Source organism: Seriola aureovittata, chromosome 10 (assembly GCF_021018895.1).
Source record: "Seriola aureovittata isolate HTS-2021-v1 ecotype China chromosome 10, ASM2101889v1, whole genome shotgun sequence".
In the NCBI taxonomy this organism is placed as follows: Eukaryota; Metazoa; Chordata; class Actinopteri; order Carangiformes; family Carangidae; genus Seriola; species Seriola aureovittata.
This window is the reverse complement of record NC_079373.1, coordinates 22,125,841-22,153,195: the sequence shown is the minus strand read 5'-3', so window position 1 is coordinate 22,153,195 and position 27,355 is coordinate 22,125,841. Positions and strand designations below refer to the sequence as shown.

At 40.3% G+C, this 27,355-nt stretch overlaps 1 protein-coding gene across 1 annotated transcript; it reads left to right on the top strand.

Annotated features, from left to right (window-relative positions):
• Positions 1 to 78: 78 nt before the first annotated feature.
• On the top strand, positions 79 to 26,849 carry LOC130176217 (cyclic nucleotide-gated cation channel beta-1-like). The gene is made up of 40 exons (XM_056387168.1): positions 79 to 867; positions 3,794 to 3,917; positions 5,700 to 5,781; positions 5,878 to 5,899; positions 6,044 to 6,089; positions 6,206 to 6,311; positions 7,075 to 7,094; positions 7,178 to 7,283; positions 7,898 to 7,922; positions 8,063 to 8,156; positions 8,315 to 8,421; positions 8,530 to 8,593; positions 9,162 to 9,237; positions 9,403 to 9,427; positions 11,205 to 11,559; positions 11,862 to 12,011; positions 12,135 to 12,197; positions 14,026 to 14,099; positions 14,235 to 14,458; positions 14,734 to 14,764; positions 15,139 to 15,551; positions 15,649 to 15,850; positions 16,802 to 16,994; positions 17,250 to 17,264; positions 18,642 to 18,740; positions 18,854 to 19,008; positions 20,380 to 20,643; positions 21,436 to 21,644; positions 21,800 to 21,850; positions 21,976 to 22,062; positions 22,319 to 22,383; positions 22,515 to 22,637; positions 22,743 to 22,884; positions 23,048 to 23,207; positions 23,294 to 23,391; positions 23,556 to 23,639; positions 23,745 to 23,863; positions 24,187 to 24,333; positions 24,506 to 24,704; positions 24,839 to 26,849. The coding sequence occupies exons 3-40, from the start codon at positions 5,701 to 5,703 to the stop codon at positions 25,082 to 25,084; spliced, it is 4,740 nt and encodes a 1,579-aa protein (XP_056243143.1). The 5' UTR covers positions 79 to 867; positions 3,794 to 3,917; position 5,700; the 3' UTR covers positions 25,085 to 26,849.
• The last annotated feature ends 506 nt before the right edge of the window (positions 26,850 to 27,355 follow it).

The window sequence follows — 27,355 nt, the reverse complement described above, 5'->3', positions numbered from 1 at the left end:
CATGTAATTATACACCTTTATCGTGCTGTGCAAATGTCAAGTTCAAGGAGCTGATTCTACTTTTGGCCACAAGAGGGAATCATTGTCTCTAAAATGTTGAAGAGAAATCTTTGTAATGCTTACTACTTTTAGCACAAACATAAACAAAATGATAAAATAGAGTAAAGCAGGAAGTAAATCCTCATTTTAATACGTCTGTATGTGTGATTATACACAGATACAATGCTAAGTACCTTTACCGAAGCACTGTATGTCATTATAGTTTGGAGGTAATAATACTTGCTAAGTGTTTACATTTTGTTCTATTCAACATATCTTCCTATTGGTTCTGCAAATGAGATTTTAAACAATAACATAGCGGCAAACAATGATTTCCTATGTAATGAAAAAGTGGAATAATGGCACCCTGAGCAGAGAAGGAAGTCACACCTCTATTGGTGAGTTTCTCTGTTATTTTGGTTAGTGCACGTGAGTCCCTCCTGTTAAACATTTGGCCATCTTACCTTCACCAGTGACCGTTGAGAAAGTTATGGAGTAATCTTTGCCTTTACGAAGGGACCGCCCACAGGTGAGATGATGGCGCAATGCAGAATGCAGCGTTCAAGTGCAAGCGACCTTTTCAGAATTTCCTCCATCGAAGAAACGGGTCTGTCGTTGGCCCACAAAAACACGTCAACTTCAAAACAGGTTTTTTAGAGTTTTACTCACTCCATCCACCGACCTGTCCCCCCCGAATAAGTCCAAGGCTGGATTTCTTTCCTTGGAGCTAATACTGGTCTGCCTCTACGGAGATGGAAGCTAAAGGGCTAAAGAGCAGCTAAAGCGATGTAGCTTGTCTCGGAACTGGCTTTTTTCCCTCCTCTATGTGTAAGTAACTTGACTTGTTACGTAATATTGTGTCTATTTCCAGTAGTGACCGGCTACAGAAGGCCTGATAACGCTAGCTTACTTCCTGTTAGCGATATTATAAGTGTTCAGCACTGATGTTGCTATCGCTAACCACTGCCAGCGTTGCTATGGAGCATATCTCGGCAATGCTAGCATGGGCTTACGGTTGTGACCGGATTATTTCTTTTTTTTTTTTTGTCGGCTCTCGTACACAGGGTAACTTTTTATTATGCTACTTGTTGTGTGTTTAATAGCCGCTTTCACTGGCTTTCATAACACCTTGCTAACTGAGAACGTGAAGAGAAGGGGAGGGACAGTTGTGGCGAAACGACCCCGGAAGTATGGCCGACCTAGCATTTTTTTTTCTGCTCTGAGATGCTGGTGGTTTAGTGCGATCTCTAGTGGCAGTGATCGTTTACAGAACTTTTCTTCTTCTTAAATGCTCCTTAACAGATTTCATACAACTTGATATGTTTGAGAGGCATAGGTTACAAGCCCTGCAATTAAAGTGTACTCAGGTAAGAGCATGTGAGTATTATCAGCTAAATGTAATTGCAGCATAAAGGTAAAAGTGCAGCATTTTATACCCTTGGATTACCATTAATGATGCATCAATATGCATGCAGCATTTGAATATACCTGGTTGAACTGGAGTCGATCCAAGCTATTCTAAATACTCTACTTTCTGTTTACAAATACATTATATTTTATAAGCTTATTAAGACTTTTAAAACATTTGAGCATCTTTATAAATTTTGAATATAAACATATTGCAATACCAAACAGTGTGTAAAGTAATTAAAATTAGTTACCTGTACCAGCTACAACACGAATAATCTGATTTTATTAGTCATTTAATGATATAACATCCCAAAATGGCCAATTTTACATAATGAGAACTTTTACTTGAGTACTTTTATATTGTGGTTTTATTACTTTTACCTAAGTTGAGAATCTGAGTACTGCTGCACAGATGTGATGTATACAGAGTGTATGTGTGTGCTACTGTGTGCACATGAGGTCCATGTGTGATTGTCTTTGTCTGTTTTGAGTGATTGAGAGCACCCTCCCGCATGTCTTTATGTCAGAGGTAATCAGGATTAGCCTCTGTCACAGATCATCCACTATAGCTTTACCTCTGCACCCGCTTTCTCTTTCATCTTGTTCACTGTGTCTCTGTGGGTTTTTTCTTTTCATTTCTCTCTGTGTATGTCCTCACACGTTTGTAGCATATTGTCCTTTTCCATTCATACAACACTAAATTGAATATCAAAAAATTTGATAAAACATAAGTAGTGCATAACAACTTTGATTTCCCACCAATTTATGTAGTTGTTCAGTTTATGTACACTCATCTTCACTCTCTTCCACTCCTCCTGAGTCTTTGCCCAAACTGCCCCTGTCCACTGTCGTATCCAGCTGTTCAATTTGGATTGAGGCCGGTTCAGTTCTGCATTTTCCGGCCAAGGGCCAAGGGTCTGTGTCATCGAGCTGTTCTCCCAGCTTATCCACCGCTGAGCTGATAATGGGATCTGCCCACTGCCTCCTGCCTCATCAGCACCATAAATTGTTCTGTAGTTCCCATTCTCAAACACAACAACAGGCCTCACTAGAGGTGGTGCGATCTATCCACCTGTCTGACCTGGTGATGTTTTTCTACCTCTAACTGGCTTGCAGATTATCTGCCCCGAACGTTTACATGTGTAATTCACTATGACCTATGCTCATACAGGTTGTTTATTTGTATCTCCATAAACTTGTCCATCACAGGAGATGTTCTTTTATTCTTACAAAACAACCCATACAAGCAAATGTGCCACGTCCTGTTTACCAGTTGGTCAAGTAGCGAGGGCAGCGCTGAATCGCCACTAATCACTTTCGGGCATCATGCCATGCTTTCTCTTCTCCTCTCCACCAAACATCCTCATTTTGATTTCTGACCTCCTCCTCCTCCTTTTTTCTTTCACTGTTTTTTACATGCTGTTTATCTCCCTTAAATCCTCCCTGTCACCTTCTTCTTATTGTTAAACAGTAATGGAAGTACTCAGATATTTTACAAGAAATAACAAGTGCAACTTATTCAATTCCCTACTTAAGTAAGATTACAATGATGATTCATTTGTCTATTGTGGTATTTGGCCTTTGTTGGCAAAAGGGAATAGATTACTGTTTAAGGCCAAATTGAAGGAATGACATTCATACAAATGTCTGGTAAAGCTTTGGTCTTCGTGTGGCTGAAGGAACAAGATAAGAAGTAGATCATCAGAGCCCTGGTCAGACCCTGAGACTGACTAATAAGCTTTGCCTTCCCCTCTGTCTCCTCCTGAGTGTTATTTAGTTAAAAGGCCGACTTTATATAGCTTGTTGCCGACCAGTCAGCAAGAGGCACTGCGTCACTTGCCGGGGATAAAACAGTAATGAGGATGGAATTGGAGATAATGGGGAACAGAGATGGAGGGGAGAGAGCAGCTGCCACATATACCAACAAGAGCATTGTGCATAAAGGACAGCAAAGAGACATGTTTTGAAATGTGTACTTTTAATTGTTTTTGTAAATAGTATTACACTCAAAGTGAAATGGGAATCAAATTATGTAAAATAAAATAAAAAATCCCCTTCTCTGGCAGAAAGGCAGTGTGTAATACTTTAACACAAAACAAAATTCATGATCCAGATACAAACATATAGTATTACACATTGCACTATTTTTAATGGTTGTAGTCTGAAAAAGAGCATTTTCACTTTCTATCACACAGGTGGAAATCACCACTTTTTGTTTGTTGCTGTTTTCCCTGATGGGGGTTGGACAACAGTTTATAGATTACAGGGATAATGTCCTGACAAAACGTTTCTCTGCAGTTAATCTGCGATTGTTCACAGTCCAGGATTGTGCCTTGACCTTCAGATGGTGCTGGTTAATCCCGTTAGCCCCAGGCAGCCACTGTGGAAATCCCAGCACACCTGTGCTGGCTGTGCCGCACTCTGGATCTCTACACCACCGGTATGCAGAGCCACCTGTAGACGCACAGGTAAGAAAAACAAGTATATTATTCTGTAGATAAAGAAAGGTGCATTAGTGATTAGTGATGATCAGTGCCTTGGTTTAGGGGCAGTGGGTGAAGTTGCATCAGAAGTATTTGTAAAAGTAATATAGAGAAATATACAATAGCCTGTGGTGTTTGCTAGTGAGGGTTTGTTCTGAAGCCTAAACTGAAAAAATCCCTCCAACTCTTTTAGCTGATGAAGAATTATATCTTTATGGTGTCCTCCTCACGTTTTATGCTCTTTTGATGACTGAGAATGATCTAGGCTGATGGGGCATATGTCAGGAGTAGTGAGGAAAGCTGTAGATTAGTTGGGGAACAGAGCTGCACTATTGAATACAGTGCTATGCATGTGAGATTAGGTCAGGGAAGAGGCCCCTGTGATCTGATTGGGACATTGTGTCAGGGATCGCAGTGGGATCACAACAACAGATCAAACTGCTTTTTTAAAGAGGCCTTGTATGTGGATTTTCCATAAACAGATTCTCCATAGAAAACCTCTCCTGCAGCTAAAAATGTGACACTTACAACTTCTTCTAGGCCTTCAGGTCATGAACCATCAGGCAGACAGAAACATGGTCTTCTAGGCTCACTAGGGTTTCCCCTTGACTCAGGATGTGATCTACTATATGATATAGATGCCAACTAGCAATGCAAAAACAAAACATACATTTAAGTTGCAACAACAAAGGGGACTCGAGATTTACAACGAGACTGTGGTTATGGTTGATTTTGACATTTAGAAATAATCTTTGTATTTTCTCTGCTGTCCTGATCGCCTTCGACCTGTGTGCTGTGGTCCATTACCCGGAAATCTTGCAGGGTCAGTGGCTCTTTGACCCGTTGCTGAAGTGGATTAGCTCAACAGGCTGATAAACTCTCACAGGGGATAAAGCGCACATTTGAGATTAGATCAGATGAGTGGCACCCGTGCTGGCTCTGTAAATCTATAGCTTATGTTTCTCAGTTACATTTTCCTCTTCCTCTACATTTGTGACCGATTTCTCTCTGTCTAAATGATTTTAACCTTCTGTCACCTTTGGCGCCTGCTGCCAAAGTAGCTTTTGTTGCACTGCTTTTTGGATGAGGTTAACCTCTGCCCTTCCTCTGATTTTTGACTCCTGTGCTGGTTTACTCTCAGTTACTTAATAGATTGAAAAGTCAAGTTTACATTACCCATTACGAACCAATATAGTCAGTTATACAAGATCCCAGCTTTGCCTGACTAATGTTTTAATTAAACCCAATTCAGCAGTTTTCTAACTTATATTTCAGGCATCACATATGTGTTTGTAAACATGTCTGGTGAGAAACTAAAGACAATTTTCAAGATTTCTATGGAAAACAATAGTAGAGACCATAGAGAGAAATTTCAGGTTGGGACAAAACTGTCCCCATGAGATGAAAGCAAAACTGAACAGGTCAACAGACCTCATTAGCTCCAGTTAAGGGCTCTCTGCCTGACACATGAAGTGGCTGCTTTGATGAAGCCACCAGGAAAGAGTTATCAGGAATTATCATCAGCTTTATCAACAATGTTTGATGAAGGGCTTGTTAAGAGGCTGACTCTGTGTGTGTGTGTGTGTGTGTGTGTGTGTGTGTGTGTGTGTGTGTGTGTGTGTGTGTGTGTGTGTGTGTGTGTGTGTGTGTGTGTGTGTGTGTGTGTGTGTGTGTGTGTGTGTGTGTGTGTGTGTGTGTGTGTGTGTGTGTGTGTGTGTGTGTGTGTGTGTGTGTGTGTGTGTGTTTGTTTGTTTGTGTTTTCAACAGGATGTTTAACTGGGTGGTGAAAGTGGTCCCCCAACTCCCTGAAGCTACCGGGACAGATGAAGCTGCCGACTCCCCTGCTGCTGTACGATAACACACTCTCACACACACACATCATCACACATGCAGTGTATTTGCTGAGTATTTTTTTCCTCACTCTTTTCTCTCTCTGACATTACAGCCCACTACAAAAAGCAGAGAGGGTGAGGACTACTTTCAACTTGTTTTATACTTGTTATATACTGTGCACCTTTAGATGTGTATATTCACATCCATTTGAGTCATCTGCTTCCTGTATTTGTAAGAATCAGTCTAAAACATGAGTATTTTTTGTTTTTTTTCTACAGTGAAGAGTCCTCCACTGAAAAACACAGATGAGGTCACAGAGGATGGGTAAATTTCACCTTACTCTAGCTTCTTTGTTGTGTTGTGTCTGTGTGTGTGTCTGTGTGTGTAGTGTGTGTGTAGACGCACTAAACTCGTCCCATCTTTCCTCATCTCCTCTACAGCCAGGGGCAGACTGGAGTATTGGGCTGGCTGTCCAATGGGTTCGTCAGCGCTCTGCCACAACCTTCTAGCTCCCCTCGCCTCAGCAGGGCCAACTCTGATGCCAGGGTGAGTGTATAGATGTCTGAGTGAACATGTATTCCTCTAATAACAAGGCCAAAGTGTATTTTTTGTGTTAACTACAAATCAGAGTCTTTGAGACAACTCTAAATTATAGTAATTCGGCAACCAGAGATATTTGTTTGTAAAGTATATCAGGCTGATATTTGGTTTTCGTATCTTAGCCAGCTTTGCTTCTTGAGGACACCTAAATGCAACTTCTGAATGAAATATCCGAGTGACATGGAGTGGCCTAATGTGGAATGCCACAACATTTTACTGTATTTGAGTTTCTGTATCACATTTTCACAACACTTTTCCCAAATTTGGCTCAGTGTATTTCATTTGACTATTGTGGCGTTTGCGGGTGATGATGTTTTGTTTCTGATTTGACTGGTGTATCTGGATTTTAGATATTAATTCTCATTTAAAGACACTTTCCCCATTATTAAATAGGCTGATTAAGGAGTCAATGAGTTAATGTTAATGCTTAAAACAACTGTAAGGGGGAGATGTAATTTTACAATGATAACAGCATATCCATAACCATATAGATAAAACTCTAACCTTCTATATGTTGAATGCTATAAATTCTCACGAAAAGCTACTTTAGCAAAGGTATTATTATAGTTTTGAACAATGGGGAGAAACTTGAGTTAGAGGGATTTGCTAGAAACTAACTACATATTATCTATTCTGTCCTGTGGACCATTTGCCTCTTAATGTTTCCTCTTTCGTTTTTCCTTTTTTCATCATCCTGTTCATCCCCCAGTCAGGAGAGGATGGAGAGAGGTACAGTATGATTAGATATATAGAGAATATTTAAAGAAAAATATGATCTAGCAAAGGTTAATTAAAGGTTGTTCTTCTCTCAGGTCTGGAGTGATTGGCTGGGTGACTCAGGGTCTGACCAAGGTGCTACCTCAGCCTGATGAAAAGTACAGAGAGACTAACGACGACAACAATGAAGAACACACTGAGGTGAGACACAGAGGTCTTCATTTATTCATTTATTTGTCTATTCAGCCGAGCAATCATTTTCAAGGAAATCCACCATTGCTCATACATTAGTAAATGGATTAATCGAGCCAGCATCAAGACAATTAACGTCTTTGATCTCTGTGACACTTGACTCAAGCAACTTAATATCGTCCCACAGGCTTATAAGACTAATCATGTGTAAAGGTTAATCTTATAAAGGTATCTACAGGGGGTTTAGACAGGTTAAACCTCTCCATTAACTTCACTGCTATTTAAATCAGCCTCTTCATGTGACACCCATCTTCATTTTACTTCTCAGACAAAATGATATACTTAATGTTTTCTAGTGATTCTAGGATTTATGTGATCCAGTAAAAGTAAAATATACATAATGTATCTCAGTTTTAAGGTTGAATTAAAGAAGGATTTAAATTACATCTAAACTCTTTTTTCTTCATGTGAAATCATCATATTACTGTGGCAAATAACTCACTCACATTTGTCCCCATTTGTATCGCACCCTTATCACATTACTCGCCCACTTGCACAAACATACGTAGAGCTGTGTGGAGTTGATGGCTTGACTTTAAATGCATTTTTCTCTGCTGTTTCAGGTCTATGAGGTAGCAACAATGCCAGGTATGTTTCTTTTATCATATTTCTTTTACCTATTGACTGGTGATGATTACATATTAATTTATTTGAAAGTAATCAAGTTGTGTTAAATTAGATCAGTAATTTCCCAACCTTACTGAGCTATGTGATTGTACTGTCTCTAGATTTTGATCCCCTCCCACACATCCCAGTGGTGGAGATGGTGTCAGATGACGAGGTGTCGGAGGTAGAGTGTCTGAACCCTCAGTTCCCTCCCAAGTGAGTATGAATCACCTCTAACCACACATTCACAATTATTAAAGCTGAACCCTGATACACCATCTGCTGGATCCCTGTACCATGTGAATTAAAAACAGCAGGTAGCAGGTAGAAGTAAAAATGTGTTCAGAGCTGATCATTCTCTTCCTCTGTTGCAGCATGGTGAACTGGATAAAGCAGATCATCCCCCAGCCAGTTATACTGCCCCCTGGTGCCGTGCCCATAGAACCATCATCCAAGTCCTCCCGCTCATCTCTGGACAAACGTACATACACACACACGTTCTGACACACACTCAAGAATATGAATACGAGCACACATAGATATGCATAAAGCTGTTGTACCCTGACCACATGTCTCTCTAATTTTGCAGTTCTGTCTCCACCACCTGAATCTCTCAGTGGAATCTCACTGGACACTGACAGCAAGGCCTCAGGGTAAGTTTTCATCCCTCGCTGTCATTTTTACTGAGAGGACGTCATTTTCTTTCCACAGGATAAAATGACACTCGATGATCTTCATGAAGAAAACAGGAATCTGGATAACTGCATCTGATTGTGTGTTTAAAGTAGTGTTTTTTTTTTTTTTAGGCTGATGACAGCGGGTATTCTTGCTTAGAGAGTGTTAAATAATGGGCCTTTTCCACAGCAGATATTTTGACTTGTCATAGTAGGAAAAGCACAAGTGTAACAATGATGACTCCATTATATTCAGTGGTTCCAGTAAACAGTGTGACAGTGAGCAACGTGCACAGCACCAGGACGCTCAAACTAAATAGAATTATGCCATCATTCATTTTATCATTTACACCTTTGCTTTTCCTACAGTGACAAAATGTCTTCCATGAAAAACGCCTATTCTATATTTATGCTATTTTTAAAAAATAATATCAGTGTTGAGTGCAATAGATATGAGGGTTTTAATTGAGTTAATTTGTCATCAACAGACCACACTTAAATGTGTAACAGACGGTACATACAGTTGATTAGTTTTGTCTCTCCACAGTGTGGTTGGCTGGTTCGTGTCGGGACTCGGCCTGAAGTTGCCTCAGCCTGCCATTCAACCCAAAGATGATGCTGAGGTAACTTTTGCCTCTTTCTTCCTTCACCTCTTCTTGCCTTTCCACTTGTCAACCTCTCCTTTACCATCTCAACTGGTGTTGTCTTGTCACTTACATTTTCCTAGAACTATATTGATAGCAATTCAACTCATACAACTGCTGTTTCTATTTTATTTTTGCTCTCAGGGTGCAGCTGAAGTTCTACAGAAAGGTGAGTTGAGGCTTTATTCACTTTATTTTACTTTCCTGTAGTCATAGAAACCCTGTGTTTGGCATCTTGCCAGTACCACTGTTCTTAAGTGCCACAATTCACAGTTCAATCGAGTGGATCTATATCATATAGCATAATGGAGGAGTGTGAACTTGCTAATAAATCATGTCTGATGTAAACTAGCAGAAAACATCTTTTTAACAATTCAAGTCATTATTTTTCTGGTGAAATATCCTTTTGAGTAACTCTTGTGGATCTGTGTGTTTTCTGTTGAAGCACCCTCTTGTTTTTCCCCCCATAGTTTTTGAAGAGGTGTTTTGGTCGGGTGGTCGGAGCCTAACTCAGTCCCTCTTCTCCTTCTGTTTCAGGGGGGAAGGCGCTGCGAGCCCCTTAAACAGCAGGAGGAGGCGACTGGGGGATGCTCTGATTCCCACAGACAGACACCAATAGACAAATTTTATTATTGGCAGAGCCACAGTTGCTGTACAGTGTGCAGCTCAGTACAGAAACTTTTGGCAGCTGTAAAATACTACAAGAATATAGAGATATATATTCAGCTCACCTTACTGTACTCAGTGTACAGTTTCATGAATGTATAACAACTTCAAATGTGTGCACTGATAAAACTTGATAAAAATGTGTACTGTATACTCTGTAGGTAATTAGGAAGGTGCTTATCTTTAGTCTTTGTGATTTTAAATTTGCACATTTTGTTTGACACAGAAATACTTTCCGTGTCCATTTATTTGAAATAACTGTAGGTTTAATGCACAAAGGAATGCATACAGGATATCTTTCCGTTACTTTATTGTGCTTTAGCCTATGGAAATGCACACTATATATTCATGTTGCCATTTTCATATCCAGCATAAGAACATAACCAGAAAAAAGAACATGATGTACTGATTATACATTTAAACATAAATGTAGTTCTTTTCAGAAGTCTTTCAGGATAAAAATGTAAAATCTTCCTTTCCAAAAGAAATCTGGAAATAATGATTAAATGGCAGCTATGTTCATTTAATATTGTTATATGTGGATAAAGTGTAATCTCTATCAGTATTTATACTTGACATTTTCTGTAGAGGAAAATGTTATTGTAGATTCTTTTTCATCTGTAAGTCCTACTCCTTAAAATATGTATTTTTTTGTGCTCAAAGAGAGTTGAGGTCAGTTTGGATCCTGATCACGTTACAGTATGTGTAAGCTTTTCCAAGGGTCTAACTGAGGTTGTAACTGCAGTATGAGGCCTGCTGTGATCCATGTGATTTCTGTCTATGGCCTTGAACTGTGAAATGTGGCCTGGGTATGTGGTTTGATGTTGTGTCAGGGGGTTTGGCTTGATTTGTAAGACGCATACTTGCTCACATTCAAAACATTTTGACTGTCAAGTAGACAAGGTGGTACAATACATTGGTATAATGATATGCTGTAATGTAAGAACACTGCAGGTATAATAAAGATTCAGTATGAACCAATTTATGTGGTGGTTTGTTACAAGAAACTACTTTGAAGATAAAGAAAACAACAGAAGTCTGATTATGTCTTTCCCCACAAACACCTTTATTTACCTCCTTGAGTCCTCAACAGTTCAATATCTGTGTTTATATCTGTATCATAAACAGACCAGTCCTGTCCTACATACCTCTTGTGCCACTCTGTGTCCAAATATCCCTTGTACATCCAAAGCTAGAACCGAATCCATCACCAGCAGGTCCTATGTCATTTACATGTTTTGCATCTTAGACACAAATTGACCCTTGTCACCCTCTGATAGCTTCATCCAAACTCAAACCTGACATGGTACTGGAAGACATGGAGTCAGACCACGAGGGTCAGCAGGAATGTGAGGGTGGTTCCAAAGCTGAAGCACCTTCCACATCGCTGACTCCACCATCGCCGGCAACACACCGACAGCTGGAGGCAACACAGCAGACACAGTCCTGTTCACTGTCCATGGCATCCATGCAGTCCCAGCAGTGCGGTGATGCCAGTCCAGTACCAGAGCCAACAGAGTGTGTGACAAAAATATCTCAGGAAGATGCAGAGACTCAGACAGGCCGCTGGACGCCGTTTATTGAGAGCATCAAGAAGGAGGCTGAAGATGGAGCTTTGGCCACCATGGAGGAACGGTAAGAGAGGTGGAGCACAAGAGGATGGAGGTGGCCAGAGCTGGAAGTCCAGTATCATATCAAATAATTTAAATAACTGCAAGTTAAGAGTATTTATTGAACAATCTCTATCTCACAGTACTCGGAACGTACTGACAAGGCTAAATTAACCTGGTTGGCTGCAGGGCCGTAAGGTTTTGCTGTGGAATCCAAAGTATCTACAATAAAGAAGAACACATCCAAAATGTGATTTACCACATTACTAATGAACTAATAAGCACGCACAGCACGCATCATATCTGTGTGTCTCTCTCTCTATTTAGTCTGCTGCAGGAGCGCATGGAGATGGCACGTATGGCTGAGGAGGTGGCCAGGCAGACAGCTGAGATGGCCATTAGACAGATGGCCAGTGAGGGACACTCCATCAAACTCTCACTAGGGAGTCAAGAACTGCTGGATGAGCCTGAAGTCGAGTAAGACAATGTGTCCTATTAGAGAAAGAAAGAGAAAGTGTGTGTTTTTCTGGCATTTTTGTATTTTTGGCAATGGGAGCCTCCCTGTGAAATGATGTGACAATGTGTGTTCACTGTGAGCAGGCTGCCAGTGCCAGAAGAAGAAGAAGAAGAAGTGAGTGAAGAAGAGCACAGTAAAGTCACAGAGTAAGAGTTCAGTTCTCTTCAGTTAACCTCCTTAAAATCTTCTGTAGGACCCTTAACCCACTTAGTCTTTCACCTAGAATTTGTATACTTCTTCTCTTGTGCTGTGTGTATTAGATAAGAACGTTTATAGCATCTACTTAAAAACTATCTTAACAATTATTTTATTTTGAGTTGAAATTTATGCATGTTGTAAATGTCTCTGGCACCATGAGATTTTGAATTTGGTGTTGGAAAAAATTTAAAATAGCAATGCTAAAATGTAAAATATACTTTTTTATTTCAAGTAAAAATACATTAGCAAGCAAAGCAAAAGTATTATGAAGCATAATGACCCTTTTCAGAGACTTATGGTTGTAGAATTATTTTATTATCAGTAATGTATTTTTGCCCATGGGTAGTTTAATCTGTAACAATGCAATCATCTGGAATAAGAAGATCGTAGGTTTTCTATTTTAAATCTTTTATGCAAAGAACCAACTCTCAAATATCAGATAAATGCATTGGAGTAAAATATGCAATATTTCCGTTTGAATGTGCAAGTATAAAGTAACATTAAAGTACAACTCCTTGACCTTAAGTTAAGTTAGAAAGTTAGAAAGTTAAGTACTTAAATAAATTTACCACCACTGAGGAGACCCTACAGCCACAGTATCCCCAGTTCCACGTCTGCATCATTGTCATTTGGCTGGCAGGTCTCGCTCCAAATCCCGTGGGTTCTCGTTACGTGATCCCTGCCGCGCGCTGCATCAGCACAAAATATAAAAGCATCACACCACCGTGCCATAGCAACCACAGCTTCTCTTGGCAACACCCGCCCCCCTCCCACTCTCTCTCAGCGGTTTCCCCGGTAACACCTGCTGCTGCTGCTGCTGTTTCACGTCTGGAGACGCAGGGGAAATGATGGACGAATATTTTCTCTGTGTTTTTCTAAAAATGTTTAACTCTTGATAAGGTTTATACGACCCCACAGCCGAGTTTGAGTTACTTGTCGTGTGTCGATGCTCGTGGATATTTTGAGTCGGGACTATTGACGATTAAATCACGTGAATATTTACACAGAAAGTGAGTATCAATGTGATAACGTCGCGTTTAGGTATTAGATTACTATATGCCATGTAATGAATGCGCCTATTACTTATTATTACTTAACTTTATTACTATCTTGATGCAAACAGTTATTAACAGTTATTAGCGTTATTTCAGCTTGCCTATTACAGGTCGTTAGTGGTCACCGAGTCAGTCGTGTTATGCTAACATAGAGAGAAAAGACTAACTACTAGGTCAGCAGAGTTCATACTTCCTCATTTTTCAGTATCAAGGTAGTGTGGCAGTTTGGTGGATGTTACCTGTGTTTTTTGGTTTAGTTTGTATCATACAGGTAATTTCTCAATTCAAATTAAATGAAGAGAGAACCGTTTTTAATTAATAGTCACATGTTTCACTGTAAGGGCAGTCTATAAAAGGACCTGACATTGTTATCACATCTGTGTGCCTTCATTGCGACATCAATTCAACACATTGCATGTTACCTAATGTGTTCTGCACACCACAGATATCTACCATAAAAAGAAATATAAATTGAATAATTCTGAGCCACATTCGAGTTCTATGTTTTTATGTGTTTCTAACCAGCACAAATATGGCCAAATCACCATTTTCAGATGGGGTTAACAAGATTTTATAAAGCCATGTAAACAGATATTAATTGAATTAGTCAAGTAATAATACTTTGGACAAGCATTAAGATTTTGAAATGCAGCCTTTCACGCTGCTAGACGGTCTGTTTGATGCACTGTCCAACTGTTTTGTTCCCTGTCCTGTCCTGCAGAAGGGAAGAGAGCATTGCTGTGGAAGTACAGGAGGAAGAGGAAGAGACCGAGGAGCCTGCCGCCACAGAACCAGGTAGAGGTCAAGAGAAAACACTTTTTTTTTTTTCAACTTTCTTTTGAATTGACAATATTCTCCCTTCAAAAAGATTTTAGCTGGAAAAAGGTCTGGTCTGTTTCTGTAATATCTTCAATTTAAAAAAAATTCTAGAGCCAAAGAAGGAAGCAGAGCCTCAGTGCATCTCCCCATCTCCACCTCCAAGTCCTGAACCAGTTAAGTCCTGTGAGTCGGAGCCTGAATCTGAACCAGAACCAGAACCAGAACCAGTGACTAAGACCCAGGAAGCCAATTCAGAAGCTGAGCCTATCACCCGGCAGCCGCAGAAAGCAGAGGAAGACGGTCAAGGCACCAACGCTGACAAAGCTGCTGAAAAAGTAATGTCCAGGGGTTGAACATGTACAGTGATAAATACATGTGGCAGTTAATTTAACCCTCTGAACAGTCTGAGCTTATTCATCAATATACCCACTGTAAAATCGCTTTACAATTAATTCTGTTTTGCAATTAATTGACAGTTTTATTCATTTTTATTTTTCAATTATTATAATTTTTTATTTTTCAATTACATTTTTAGCACCAACCATGTTCACATACAAGTGTTGCTCATCACTCTGCTGCCATTCATTAATATGCACTGTGTTTATTGTAGGAGGAGGAAGCTACAGGGGATGGCTGCGGTGGTATGTGCTATTCTATTTTATTATGTTTTTTTGTTTTTCATCAGGAAAATCTTTCTCATTACAGATCCTGTATATTGCTGTGATTAGAGCTGTCATATTACTGCCTGTATGTCTGACTGATTGGTTATGTTGTGTTGAACTCTCAAGTTTCTTAAATGACTGTCATTCTACAGACTTGTCCCATCACATACACATACATCTAGACAGCCACCACTGTATTTGATTTCATCACTGCATCTCTGTGTCAGTTAGAGTGGACGTCTGTCAGGCTCAGACTCTTACTGACATTGTCATTCAGACTGTCAACAGTGCCCATCTCCCATCCTGCTTGTATTCTGACTATATATCTGCCTATCCACCTGTCTCTTCTATAGCTCCAGTCAGCTGTGATGCATTTAAGAGTTGCCTGATGCGCATTCCTCACACCTCTGAGTGCCTCGGCAATATCAACGCATTCTTCAAAGAGAACGGCATCTCCCCCCCGAAAATACCCTCCATGCCTAAGCTACCCACCCAACTCTCTGACGTGACACAGTACTTACCCACCTTACCCCCTGAATTACGCCAAGAGCTCTCCCAGATCAGACTCACACAGGTCCCCCGAAATATTGCCCAGACTCTGACTGAAATTTTGCCCAAAAACTCAGAGGGTTCGGTCGGTCCCAGTCTGTCCAGTCTATCCCAGAGCTTTTCAAACATCCCGGAGAAACTCTCCCAGTTTCCCAGCCGGACGCAGCAGTACTTCCTCAACGTCCGGAACCGCCTCAACAGCCTTATGCCCCAAGATGCCTAAGAAACATCAACAACAGCAAAAACAGAAGCAAGACGTAGAACTCAACCGACTCGTCCGACACTCCCCTCTCCCTCCTCCTCACCACCCTCAGCTCCGGTCCCGCTCCCCGTCTCCATCCTCCCCCAGTGGTAGCGCCCTCGAATTGCCCAATGTGCCATCCTATCCGCGTCTGCCTCCAATTGTCAGCCCCCCGTCAAAGCAGCTCAACTCCCCGTCCCACCAGCTGTCTGGTCTCTCTAACCCAGCGTTCTTCATTGAAGATGACTCAGACATTTCAGCAATAAGACCCGCAGGTGAATCTGCAAGCAGTGGAAAGTTTACTGTCCTCGTGTGATTCCTTGCATACAATGTACATTCATGAACTCAGTCATAATGATGAACAGTAATCTCCTGATACATATAAGCAGAATAAACTGATTCGTAAATTAGCCCTAAAATTAAATGAACAGCTGATTTGACACTAAACTGTATTTAAAGGTGTTCATCAAAGAAATATACAAAAAAAGTAACCTGAGTTCAGATGTCATGGCAGATTCACTGACAACATGTTCTGCAGGATGAACATGCTGTCAGGAAAAAAGCTAGCTGTTTCGTGTTGTGTTAGTGGATTTTTGTATATTTTTGCATTTCCCTATCTTCTTTATCTGTCTCAGACAAAATCTTGATCTTACTAGAGCACCAATGTTACTTTGTTCAGTTGAGCTTTGGAGGAAAGAAATAGGTATATTTTTGGATAAAAAGAATATATGAAAGTTTTCGCTCTATTTCAACATTTCGTCAAGAAAAACAAAACCAATTAAAAGATTTTTTTGAATGGCTTTGATAGAACATGTAGATCAGAAGGCAGAAAACTGACTCTTGGTACTTTTTTATTTAAAGAAGTGTGCCAAGAGCCAGATTAGCCAGACTGAATGGTTTGTTAGATGAGTTAACTAGTCCTCTCAGCTACCAGAGCACTTTTATACATGGCCTAGTTCAAAGGTGGATCCTCTTGCATTAGTCTGATGTAGGTCCTGCTAAATCTGCGTGCCTCCCTTCCTGCCCTGCTTCTGCTTGTAACTGTGACCTGCTTTGCATCTTGCAATGCTGCCAAATGTAACATTCATGTATTATTACAGTATATTGTGTCTTTGCAAGTGGACTTACTTCAGTTTTGTCTCAATGCTAATATACTGTTCAAACCATTATTGGTGATGCCCATGACTAAATAACAACAAATGTAATGTGTCTGTCAACCTCTCCAGAGACCTCCAGCCTCAGCCTTCGTCCGGCCGTCAATGTAGAGGACGTTGACTCAGACCATGAGAGAAAAGGAGGAGCAGGAGGAGGAGGAGGAGGGAATGAGCAGCAGAGTACTATCCCCCATATTCTCACCCCACAGGACCCCAAACTTACAACCCTCACCGTCCCTGTGACCCCATCTGGAGGTCGTCAGAGGTGAGAAGTAGCTGCTTAGGCAACAAATGACATAATTACAGAATATGAAATTTTTTTTTTTTGGGGGGTAAGTATGTTATCTAAGACAATTGTACTTTAATGTAATATATGCTATTATATGTCACATTTGAAAGATGTTGACAGGTGTACTGTAGACACTATCCGTTTCTGAAATGGAAATTCAAGAAATTCTTACCTGGGTGCGCACTAAGATGTTCCTAATCTTTTTCTTTGCCCTCATGCTTTGCACTACAGCAAAGGAGATAAAGAGTAAGGAAACTTATCTTATATGCATTCACAGCTTTGATAACACAAAAATGGAAAGCATCAGTAGGATGTATTTTTGTCATGGTGCTAGCTTCTCTGTTTGCAAGTGAAGTCTTTTGATCAAAAAGAAGATACAATCAAATATTTATAGCTGGAAATAGCTACCATTTGTTGATTAAAATAACAATTTCAGTCACAGATTTATATGTAATTATTATTTGTGGATTTAATAAGTCATTACATTTATTATTTTGGAATGAATCACTTCACAGTCTTCCCTCTGTTTAGTGCTGTTTGAAATGACTTCTACGCCCTCTACTGTTCATCTTCTTGTTGTACAGTCTGTCCAGAGTCACTAGAAGCATTACTGTGGTCTGTATTTAAGTGTCCCACAGAAAGCGTGTGTGCAAGAAGTAAGCTGTTTAAGAAAAAGGGTTTTTTTTGTGCATAAACGAGAAATAAGAGCTGCTAATATAACACACACAAGCGACCCGCACATGTTGTTTGTGCAAAAACACAAGACAGTTTGTTGTATGAATCACTGTGGAGCAAAAATTGTTTGTGGAAGTGTTTCCTGTCTTGTGTTGTCCTCTGTTGTGCTGTTCTTCTGTGAAGTGTGATGATACTGTTCACTTCTGCATGACTTTTACAGATTTGTGTGCTTTTGGCTATTGTATGGATGTTGACATAACATACCAGAAGTCAATAAACCGATGCATTACAATCTTGCACTTGCATCTTCACTGTGTCACCTACCTGTAGAGTACTGTAGGTGATTTATCTTCACATGTTCCCTGTTTCTTGGATTAACGTCATGCTTTCCCTGGTGTGCACACACACACACACACACACACACACACACACACACACACAAACCCTCTCTCTCCCTGTCTTCCTGCTCTGACCATGCAAAACAGTAGTGGAAGGAATCGTAGGACTATCTGGACAAAGATGTAAATATACCCTTAGTAAATATCTCCCTATTAGTTGCCATCCTTTTCATCCTCAAATTGTGCTTTATTAATCCCTAATTTTTCCCATCTGTCGTTGCTCATTCACTTATTACATTATCATTTTCAGTGATTATTCATCTTTATTTCTCACAGTCACAAATACAGTTTGAGCATGAAAGCAGCATGTAGTTTTTTTTTCTTTTGTCTTGGGCAAAATTTGTCATTTTTAGGCACAACCTTGTGAATGTGAGAATGATGTGATTTTGTGTGTGCCTTTTACCATTTACAAATACCACTTAACATGCTGCACATTAAAGCCACATCACAGTGTGTTTTAGTTTAAGACAGAAAAAGAGAAGAGACAACAAAGACAGTTCTATCTCAAAGTTGAACCAATGATGTTGCTGTTTCTACTTAACCTTAACAGTAGAAGGCTGCAATCTCAAAGTGAAGATGATGATGAAGAAGGAAGCATCCCTGTCAGAGCCTGGCCCAGCCAGTCCAGCCTGCACAGCACAGATGACATGTGAGTACTGTACACACACACACACACACACACACACACACACACACACACACACACACACACACACACACAAACATCATTTCGACATCATCTTTTGACTTTATTTTTTAAAGTCTGAAAGAACGTCCAGCATCTTCAGCCAGTCAGACCAGCACAGTGGTGAACGAGCGTCTGCAGGAGCTGGTCAGGATGTTTAAAGAGAGGACAGAGAAGGCCAAGGAGAAACTCATTGACCCTGACAGCTCCGATGAAGACAGCATCATCTCCTGTGAGTGAGAGTTTCTTCTTTTCTCTCTATTACCCTCTGTTACATACAAAATAAGTGTGAGTCAGAAATATACAGGTAATAATAGCTGGTATAGACAGTAGCAGGTGTTACAATACATTTTAATTCCAGGTTAAGACAGTCGGCATTGTCCAGCTGGGGAACCACCCACTCTTATCAAAACTACACAAAGTTATACCCACACCTTGGACCCCCCTTTATATACACAAAAAGCTTAATGAATAAGCTGAAACTGCCCACTCACTCACACAGGTGAGTAGAAGCAGTAGTTGCTTGTATCCAGTCTGCCACCTTCCCCTAGTTCTTCCTTAAACATGTACCACCAGTGTCCCTCGTCAATTCCTAAATAAATGCTTTAGTCCCTCAAAAGCTACTGAGCTCAGTGGTCCCCAAAGTAGTTGCTTTAAGGATGGGTCAAGGGTGCTTCCAGATTTGTCCATCGACATTTTGTACAGAAAGTTTTTCATATACTTTTACCAAATTAAAAAACTAGGCACCAATTGATGTAGGGTTTTTTTTTGTTCTGGCTTGTCCACATGCAAAACAGTCAGAAATATCAACATGTCACAGCAAATGATGGTGTAATTTCTAGCTGAAAAGTGCATGCATGTATGTTGTGAGGATTAGCATGAAAAGAAATCTCTATGAAGTGGTTCTGTTGCTTAAAAAGTTTGAGAATCTGAAAGTGATTTAGAGCAGGATAATCTTGTAATAATTGTATTAATTAATAGTATGAATTACTTTCATCAAGCCTATTTCCAGCTACACATCATTCATAGAATACTAATAGTACATACTCATCATTCACATCCAAGCTTGGGTATAGGTACAGGATAAAATCAGCACCATACCACTGAAAAAGGTCCTCACACTGAATATCTGTTGAAGCAACCCACATACACATGTATTATCTGGCCTGGTCAGCATGTAGTTAGCTGTAGTGTATAAAGTTTATATTAGTAGGGTATGATCGGTAGCACATTCCATGTGCCTGTTAACTTTTTTTGGAAAAATCTATATTCCAGATTTATTATGTTTGTGCTGTTTCTGTACAGCTAAGAGATCATGTTTTGCTTACTGAAAGTAAGAAATTCCTTTTTGGCACAGAAATCACATCACCTGCTGCGCGCACAAACTGCATTATTCAGCTTTAAGACCAGCATACCAGGGCTAACAACCTCTGTGCCCTTTATAATAGAAGCACTCTGATCCGTTCTGAGATTGTAAACCTTTCTCTTAGCATCAAGAATCCCTTGTCTGCAACACGTTGTAATTCTTATTCTAAACCTGTGTGTTTTTAAAATCTCTGTCATGTCTTCTTGTGACCTTTTGTCCCCTCTCACCTCCCATTAGCTCCTCCTCAGGCCTCAGCTCCTCAGCCTGCTCCTGGAGCACAGCTGGTGGATGGGGGAGAGAAGGAGGCAAAAGCAGGTCCATCAGGAGGAGGAGGAGGAGGAGGAGGAGGAGGAGGTGGAGGAGGAGAAGGAGGAGGAGAAGGCGGGGTGGAGAGTGAGGCAGAGGAGGAGCAGTCTAGCAGCTGTTGCAAGGTGAAAGCTCCTCGGTGGATACGAGCTTGTGTGCACTACTGTTTCCCCGCCAGCATCGACCCTTTCACCAGTGAGAACCCAGCCGAATACGCCACCCCCTGCCACCTACTCCATATCGTACAGTGCAGTAGAATCTTCTTTACTCAAACTACTCAGAAATTATTGGCTCTTGAAGAGGTGATTGATACGTTAGTGGCCTAAGGTAGAAGGAGAGGAGTGACACACATGTGCAGTTCAACTATCTGAGTGGTCATGCAGAAAGTTTGAAGTTAATAACTTTAGCTTTAGCTTTTACCTTATGCCACAAACTTATCAATCACCCTATTTCATTTTTCAGCCATGAAGTTGTGACCAAATTTTAGAAATAACATTGATCATGGTTTGAGAAACATTTATTGAGCTCTGTGCTCGTCTCCAACGAAACTAAACTCACAAGAAATATTTTTTTGACTTATAGTGTTTATATGTGAGTGGAGCTCAATAACCAGGTATTATTTAGTTTGGGTAAAGGTGAATCTACTGTTTTATTCTGTCACAATACAGACACCTGTCTAATCATCTTTCATTTACCCTTTTCTCTTCCCTTACTTTCTACTGTTGCCATTCTTTCTCCTTATGCACAAAACCACATTCTCAATAATGTAAATAAATGTTTAATAATAATACAGATTAGATCCTGCTTATTTGACACGCTCTTATTCCCGTCAAGCTCTAGTTGTAACAGTGTATAGTGGTAGTTGGTGCTTGCTTAGTGACCATCCCCTCTGTTCTGTGAATAAAGACTGATTCCAGTCTGTCCTGAGTGTAACTACACCTCTGTCGATTATCTCGTTGTTTAATTCCCTAATTTCTTCTTCCGCAGACCTAATGTATGTGCTGTGGATGTTTTTGGTTTCTCTTGCGTGGAACTGGAACGTATGGTTCATCCCGGTGCGCTGGGCTTTCCCCTATCAGACTCCAGACAATATTTACTACTGGCTGCTGACCGACTACCTGTGTGACCTCATTTACATCCTGGACATCACCGTCTTCCAGCCACGTCTGCAGTTTATTCGTGGAGGGGACATAGTGGTGAGTGTGACACTGGAAGCTTTTACTGTAATCGAGCACCATCTCACCAACTGGGACGAATGTCGTTATCAACAGTTGAATTGACATCTACTGCATTGGTATACTTTATTTTAGGATTATTTCATTGGTCTGTAATGATTTTGTTTTCATCACAGAGTGACAAAAAAGAGATGAGGAAGAATTACATGAAAACCAAACGCTTCAAAGTAAGTAACTAGAACTGAATAAAAGTCGATTTTATGTTCTGCTTCTCTATGTTTCGAATATTAATTGGTGAATCAATCATTGAGGCAATTTAGTCAGAGTGAGATGGTACCTTACTGTTTTTCAGTTTGATGTAGCCAGCCTTGTTCCCTTGGAGCTCTTCTATTTTAAAACCGGCATCAACCCCCTGCTCCGCTTACCCAGGCTGCTGAAGGTGAGGCTTTATTACTGTATATTCAAACCTTTGTCATCAGTAATGAGTATCAAATGTTCTGAACCACACACAGCAGTGTTGCAATGCCAGTAGCACCGATGTAAAGGAAATGTTAATTTTACATGGCATCATTTATCCATTTTGGTAAATCAGCTTTCAGTTATTTAGATTTCACTTTTTCAAATAGACAATAGACAATTTTGAAACCAAACTTTACAAATATTTATTTTTTCTCTTCTCTCTCAATGCATCCCAGATCAACTCCTTCTTCGAGTTCAACGAGCGTCTAGAGGCCATCTTGACCAAAGCCTACATCTACAGGTTAGCTGCGACCTTACTTAATACTGTCTGTATGTGGTGGACAGAGGTTCCATGAAGGGCAACAGTTGAACAAACAACCAGGTTTAGATATTCAGAGTATTCACATGTACTGCTGTCTCGTTCTGTCTCAGGGTGATCCGTACCACCACCTATCTTCTTTATTGTCTCCACTGTAATGCCTGTCTCTACTACTGGGGCTCTGCCTTAAAAGGACTGGGATCTACCAAATGGGTGTACAATGGCGAGGGCAACAGGTTGGCAGAATAAACACACACACACACACACACACACACACACACACACACACACACACACACACACTCTCTTGCAATGCCTCCTGTCTTTATCTCTCTGCTCAGCTACATTCGCTGTTACTACTTTGCGGTGAAGACCCTGATCACCATTGGAGGTCTGCCAGACCCCACCACCCTGTTTGAGATTGTCTTCCAACTCATCAACTACTTTGTTGGAGTCTTTGCCTTCTCTATCATGATTGGACAGGTAGACATATTAATATAATGGAGATATTTCACATATACATATTTAACTTTAAAAGCTGCAGTGTGTTATTATTCTGATAATAAGGACCGCAATACATTATAAACCTCTTTGTGCAATAATTGTTTTAAATTAACTTTATCTTTATCTTACGATTGACTCTCAGATGCGTGATGTGGTTGGTGCAGCCACAGCAGGTCAGACCTACTACCGCACATGTATGGACAACACTATTAAATACATGTCCTCATATCGCATCCCCAAAGACGTCCAGAACCGCGTCAAAACCTGGTACAACTATACTTGGCAATCTCAAGGCATGCTGGGTAAGGAGAACATGCTGTGACCCCACTGTGTATACTGTACATCTGAACTTTCAGTCATACTGTACTTACTACTGTTTTCCATCCAGATGAGCAGGAGCTGCTGACTCAGTTGCCAGATAAAATGCGTCTGGACATTGCTATAGACGTCAACTATTCCATCGTGAGCAAAGTCCCTCTTTTTCAGGTAAAAATGAATAAAAACACATGAAAAAATGACATGGTAAATAACAGTCTTTCTGCAAGACCCAGTTGTGTTGTAATGCTTGTGTACTTGCCATATAAAGCTCCCCAAAGATTTGCAGAAAGTATATATATTTTCCTTTACTGGTCTGTTTTCCCTCTTGACAGGGTTGTGACCGACAGATGATCTTTGATATGCTGAAAAGCCTGCGCTCTGTCGTCTACCTGCCAGGGGATTATGTCTGCAAAAAGGTACATGCTGTATGCAAGCCTGCCTGTATTTTGTTAGTAGAAGACTTGTATAGATCATTGTCATTGTATCATCTGACTCTGCCTTTCTCCCCCTTCGTTGCTTAGGGCGAGGTGGGTCGGGAGATGTACATCATAAAGGCAGGGGAAGTGCAGGTGGTTGGAGGTCCTGATGGGAAAACGGTCTTTGTCACTCTCAGAGCAGGATCAGTCTTTGGAGAGATCAGGTGATCCGTTAACCCTCTAACCCCACACCCTGGTTCTAGCTGAATATTCTGCTGTGCATTTATCTGGATTACTTTTACAACAGAGCAATTTGGACAATGACCACATTGACCAAAAAGACAAGAGAAAATATATTTGTGTGATTTTAACACTTGGTGTTTGTGTTTGTTGGAGTTGCTTTCAGATATCTTCTAATGAAATCATGAAATATGATACATAAACTTACTTTATAAGTGACCTCTGTTGTCCTGGAATTTCAACTTGAATCTGTAGAAAATGTCACATTAAACCATGCAATTATCTCCTCTCTCTCTCTGATTGGCAGTTTGCTTGCAGTAGGCGGGGGTAATAGGCGCACAGCCAATGTGATTGCTCATGGTTTTGCCAATCTCTTCATCCTGGACAAGAAAGACCTGAATGAGATCCTGGTCCACTACCCTGAGTCCAAGAAACTGCTCCGCAAGAAGGCCAGGTCAAGCATGGATGGCGTTAAACATTACCATAATAATCAATAATAATCTGCTCTGTATTTGTCCTGTATTAATGCTGTATGATTTACCAGGAGACTAATAACAGCTTTGACTGCATGTATGTAGTTATTACAGTGTCCTTATGTCTGATTGAAGTCATTGTCTCGACCACAGGAAGATGCTTACCAAGGGGAAGAAACCTGAGCCCAAAGAAGAAGCTAAGGAACCCCGTCAGGTACCGGCAGCCCCGGTCAGGCAGGAGACTCCCAGACTGCTGAGAGCTGCCCTGGAAATGACAGAGAAGTCCTCTAGACTTAAAGGAGCTCTGGCTAAAGTCAAAGAGAAGACCAACAAGTCCAGTATCTCATTACAGGTAAACGTACACAAAACCTGAGCAAACCAACGAAGAAACATATGCACATGTGACAATAAAAAGGAGGGGCAAGGTGGGTACATCGTAGACACATATACACAAAGCACTAACTCTTCTCTCCTTTCCTCTTCCAGCCCTCCATCTCTTCCTCCCTCCCCCCTCCATCTCCAACCTCCAGCTCTGGACCTGACAGAGATGCGGACACGCCTTCGCCCGTCTCTGCCAGCTCCACCACATTTCACTCTGCATCCCGCGGTCACAACAACAGCTCTGTGATGGGATCACAGTCCCAAAGCGACGCAGACAAAACGCTCGCTGTGGACCAAAGAAAGGAAGATGTCAGTGAGGGTGTAGGGAATGAGGGCGAGAAGAGAAAATAAAGGAAGTTGTGATATTTTTCTAAAACTTGAGCAGAGGGGAGTGGTTGGAGAAGTTGGGAAGGAAAGGAAAGGGAGGTGAGAAAGAGTCTGCACTTTGAAAAGAGGGAGATAAAGAGAAAGAATTAAAAGAAAAAGGTGGCAGGTGAGAGGGGAGGGAGGAAACATTAGAGTAAAGAAACTGCTTTTGAAGAGAAAACAGGAATAATCAATGCTGAGTATATCTACCAAACACTGACAGGATGCTGAAATGAAAGACACTGGTCTTGTATAAAAACTGTTTTATTGTCAGACTGATCTGTTAAAGTTGTGTGGGGCAGCCTCAATGCAAAATATCAAAGTGGTACTGTATTCAATCATGATGCACTTGTCCATTTAGTACATTATAACCAACATATTTACAGCATGCCATGCAGTTGTAATATACCTTTAAACTTAAAAAGCCGATATAAGATATTTTGTCACTAGTGTTGCCCCTGCCTCTCCCCGGTTTTTCAAGCTAGACCAATGGAAAATACAATTTCAGATTCCTATGTTCTCCAATTGCTTTGCATTCCTCTTTCAACCTCCACCCACTGTTCATCTCTGCTAATCTCATTATTAATTCATTTAATGCAGGAGTAAGCCATTCCTTGCCGGGTTACCTCTTCAGACGCACATTTCCATCATCTACACTGAGTTTACACGACTGAATTCACTGTAGCTATGATGAGTGAAGTTTGTGTGGGATGGCATAGTTAAGCCATAACAGTTAACTCAGATCAGTAGTTTCTACAGAGCTGAACTTATTGTGTTTGTACAACATACAAAATTAACAAAATGAGAAAATGTTTTTGCTGTTGTTGTCAGCTAAATGTTTGCAAATTATTTTGTAAACTTCAACGTACAATATGCCTTATGTGTTTTGTCATTTAACTTTGTGTTTTGTTGGAGTGAGTAACTTGTTCTGCTGATGTTTTTACAAGTTGGTTTGAAAAACAGCACAGACCTACTAAAACTGTATTTAAGGTTATAACAACATGATCATCTGTATTTCCATCATAAGATATGATAGCAATGTCAATGTATGTTGACAGATGTAAAGTAATCTTCAATTATTTTATATAGATTCTCAGTCCGTCTTTTTTCAGCATAGCAAGCTCAAAAATCATCTATCCTCTTATTGCCTCACTTTATTTGCTAATACATATGTATAGGTCATCTCAGAGGGATCAATATGTCACTCATGTAAAAATGTAGCCATCAATAATATGTAATACCATTGCTTTACACATTTTACAACTACAGTTTTTATGTTCATGTTTTCTTTTATGTTTTTTTGTACAATATGTAAATATATTTGTTTTTTAAATGTAGATGAATCAAACTTTCCTGCTAATGTAAAAATCACTTTACTGCTTTGCAGTGTCATGAGATGTACATGCATTCTAGAAATGCTAAATGTTTAATTTGTGCTGTGAATGTGTTTTATGACTCAGTGATGGTTAATTTTTTTTTATAGATGGTTTGATTATTGATACAGCCTCAGAAGATGCCCATAAACCAGCTAACCATACTGCCAGACAAGCTGTAGAAAGGAATGATTGTGTGTGTGTAGTGAGACAGAGAGAGATGATTGCATATTGAACTCTATATATATTTGTACACATATATATTTATATGTGTGTGTGTGTGTGTGTGTGTGTGTGTGGGTCCTTAAACTGGATTTTGTCACTGATTTAGCCCTGTCTTTTGTGAATTTTGTTTAAATAAATGACTGTTTGCAGCATATTTTCTCCTGAGTTTTACGTCGGATCTCCAATCATCAACTCACGTCAAAAGGCCAGACAAACAACATGGCAAACATTCAACCAACCAACTCCAATAACATCAGCTGGCATTTTTCTGGTGACGTTATGTACCACTGTGATATTCTTGAGGTGAGCCTTTGGATAGTCCTGCCCTGTCAGTCAATCAAATGCTAGCAAGGCTAAATCAGTTGTCTTGGAGACGTAGCATCCAATTCTGTCCTACATATCCAACTCCACCAATTAATTAATTCATCAACATATAGTGGGTTTACTGTGAAAGCAGCTAGCTCGGGCCAACAGGGGGCCGCATGGAAATACTCAGATGTAGATCAACTCAAACTGAAAATAAGTACAGTTCTTAATCTATATACTTGGTTAGTTTCCAACACAATCAATTATGTTTTATTTCTTAAAATGATTGGAAAATACAATGTGATCTTTTTAGTTCCTGTAACTCTACATCAAATAGCATCATCTATCACAA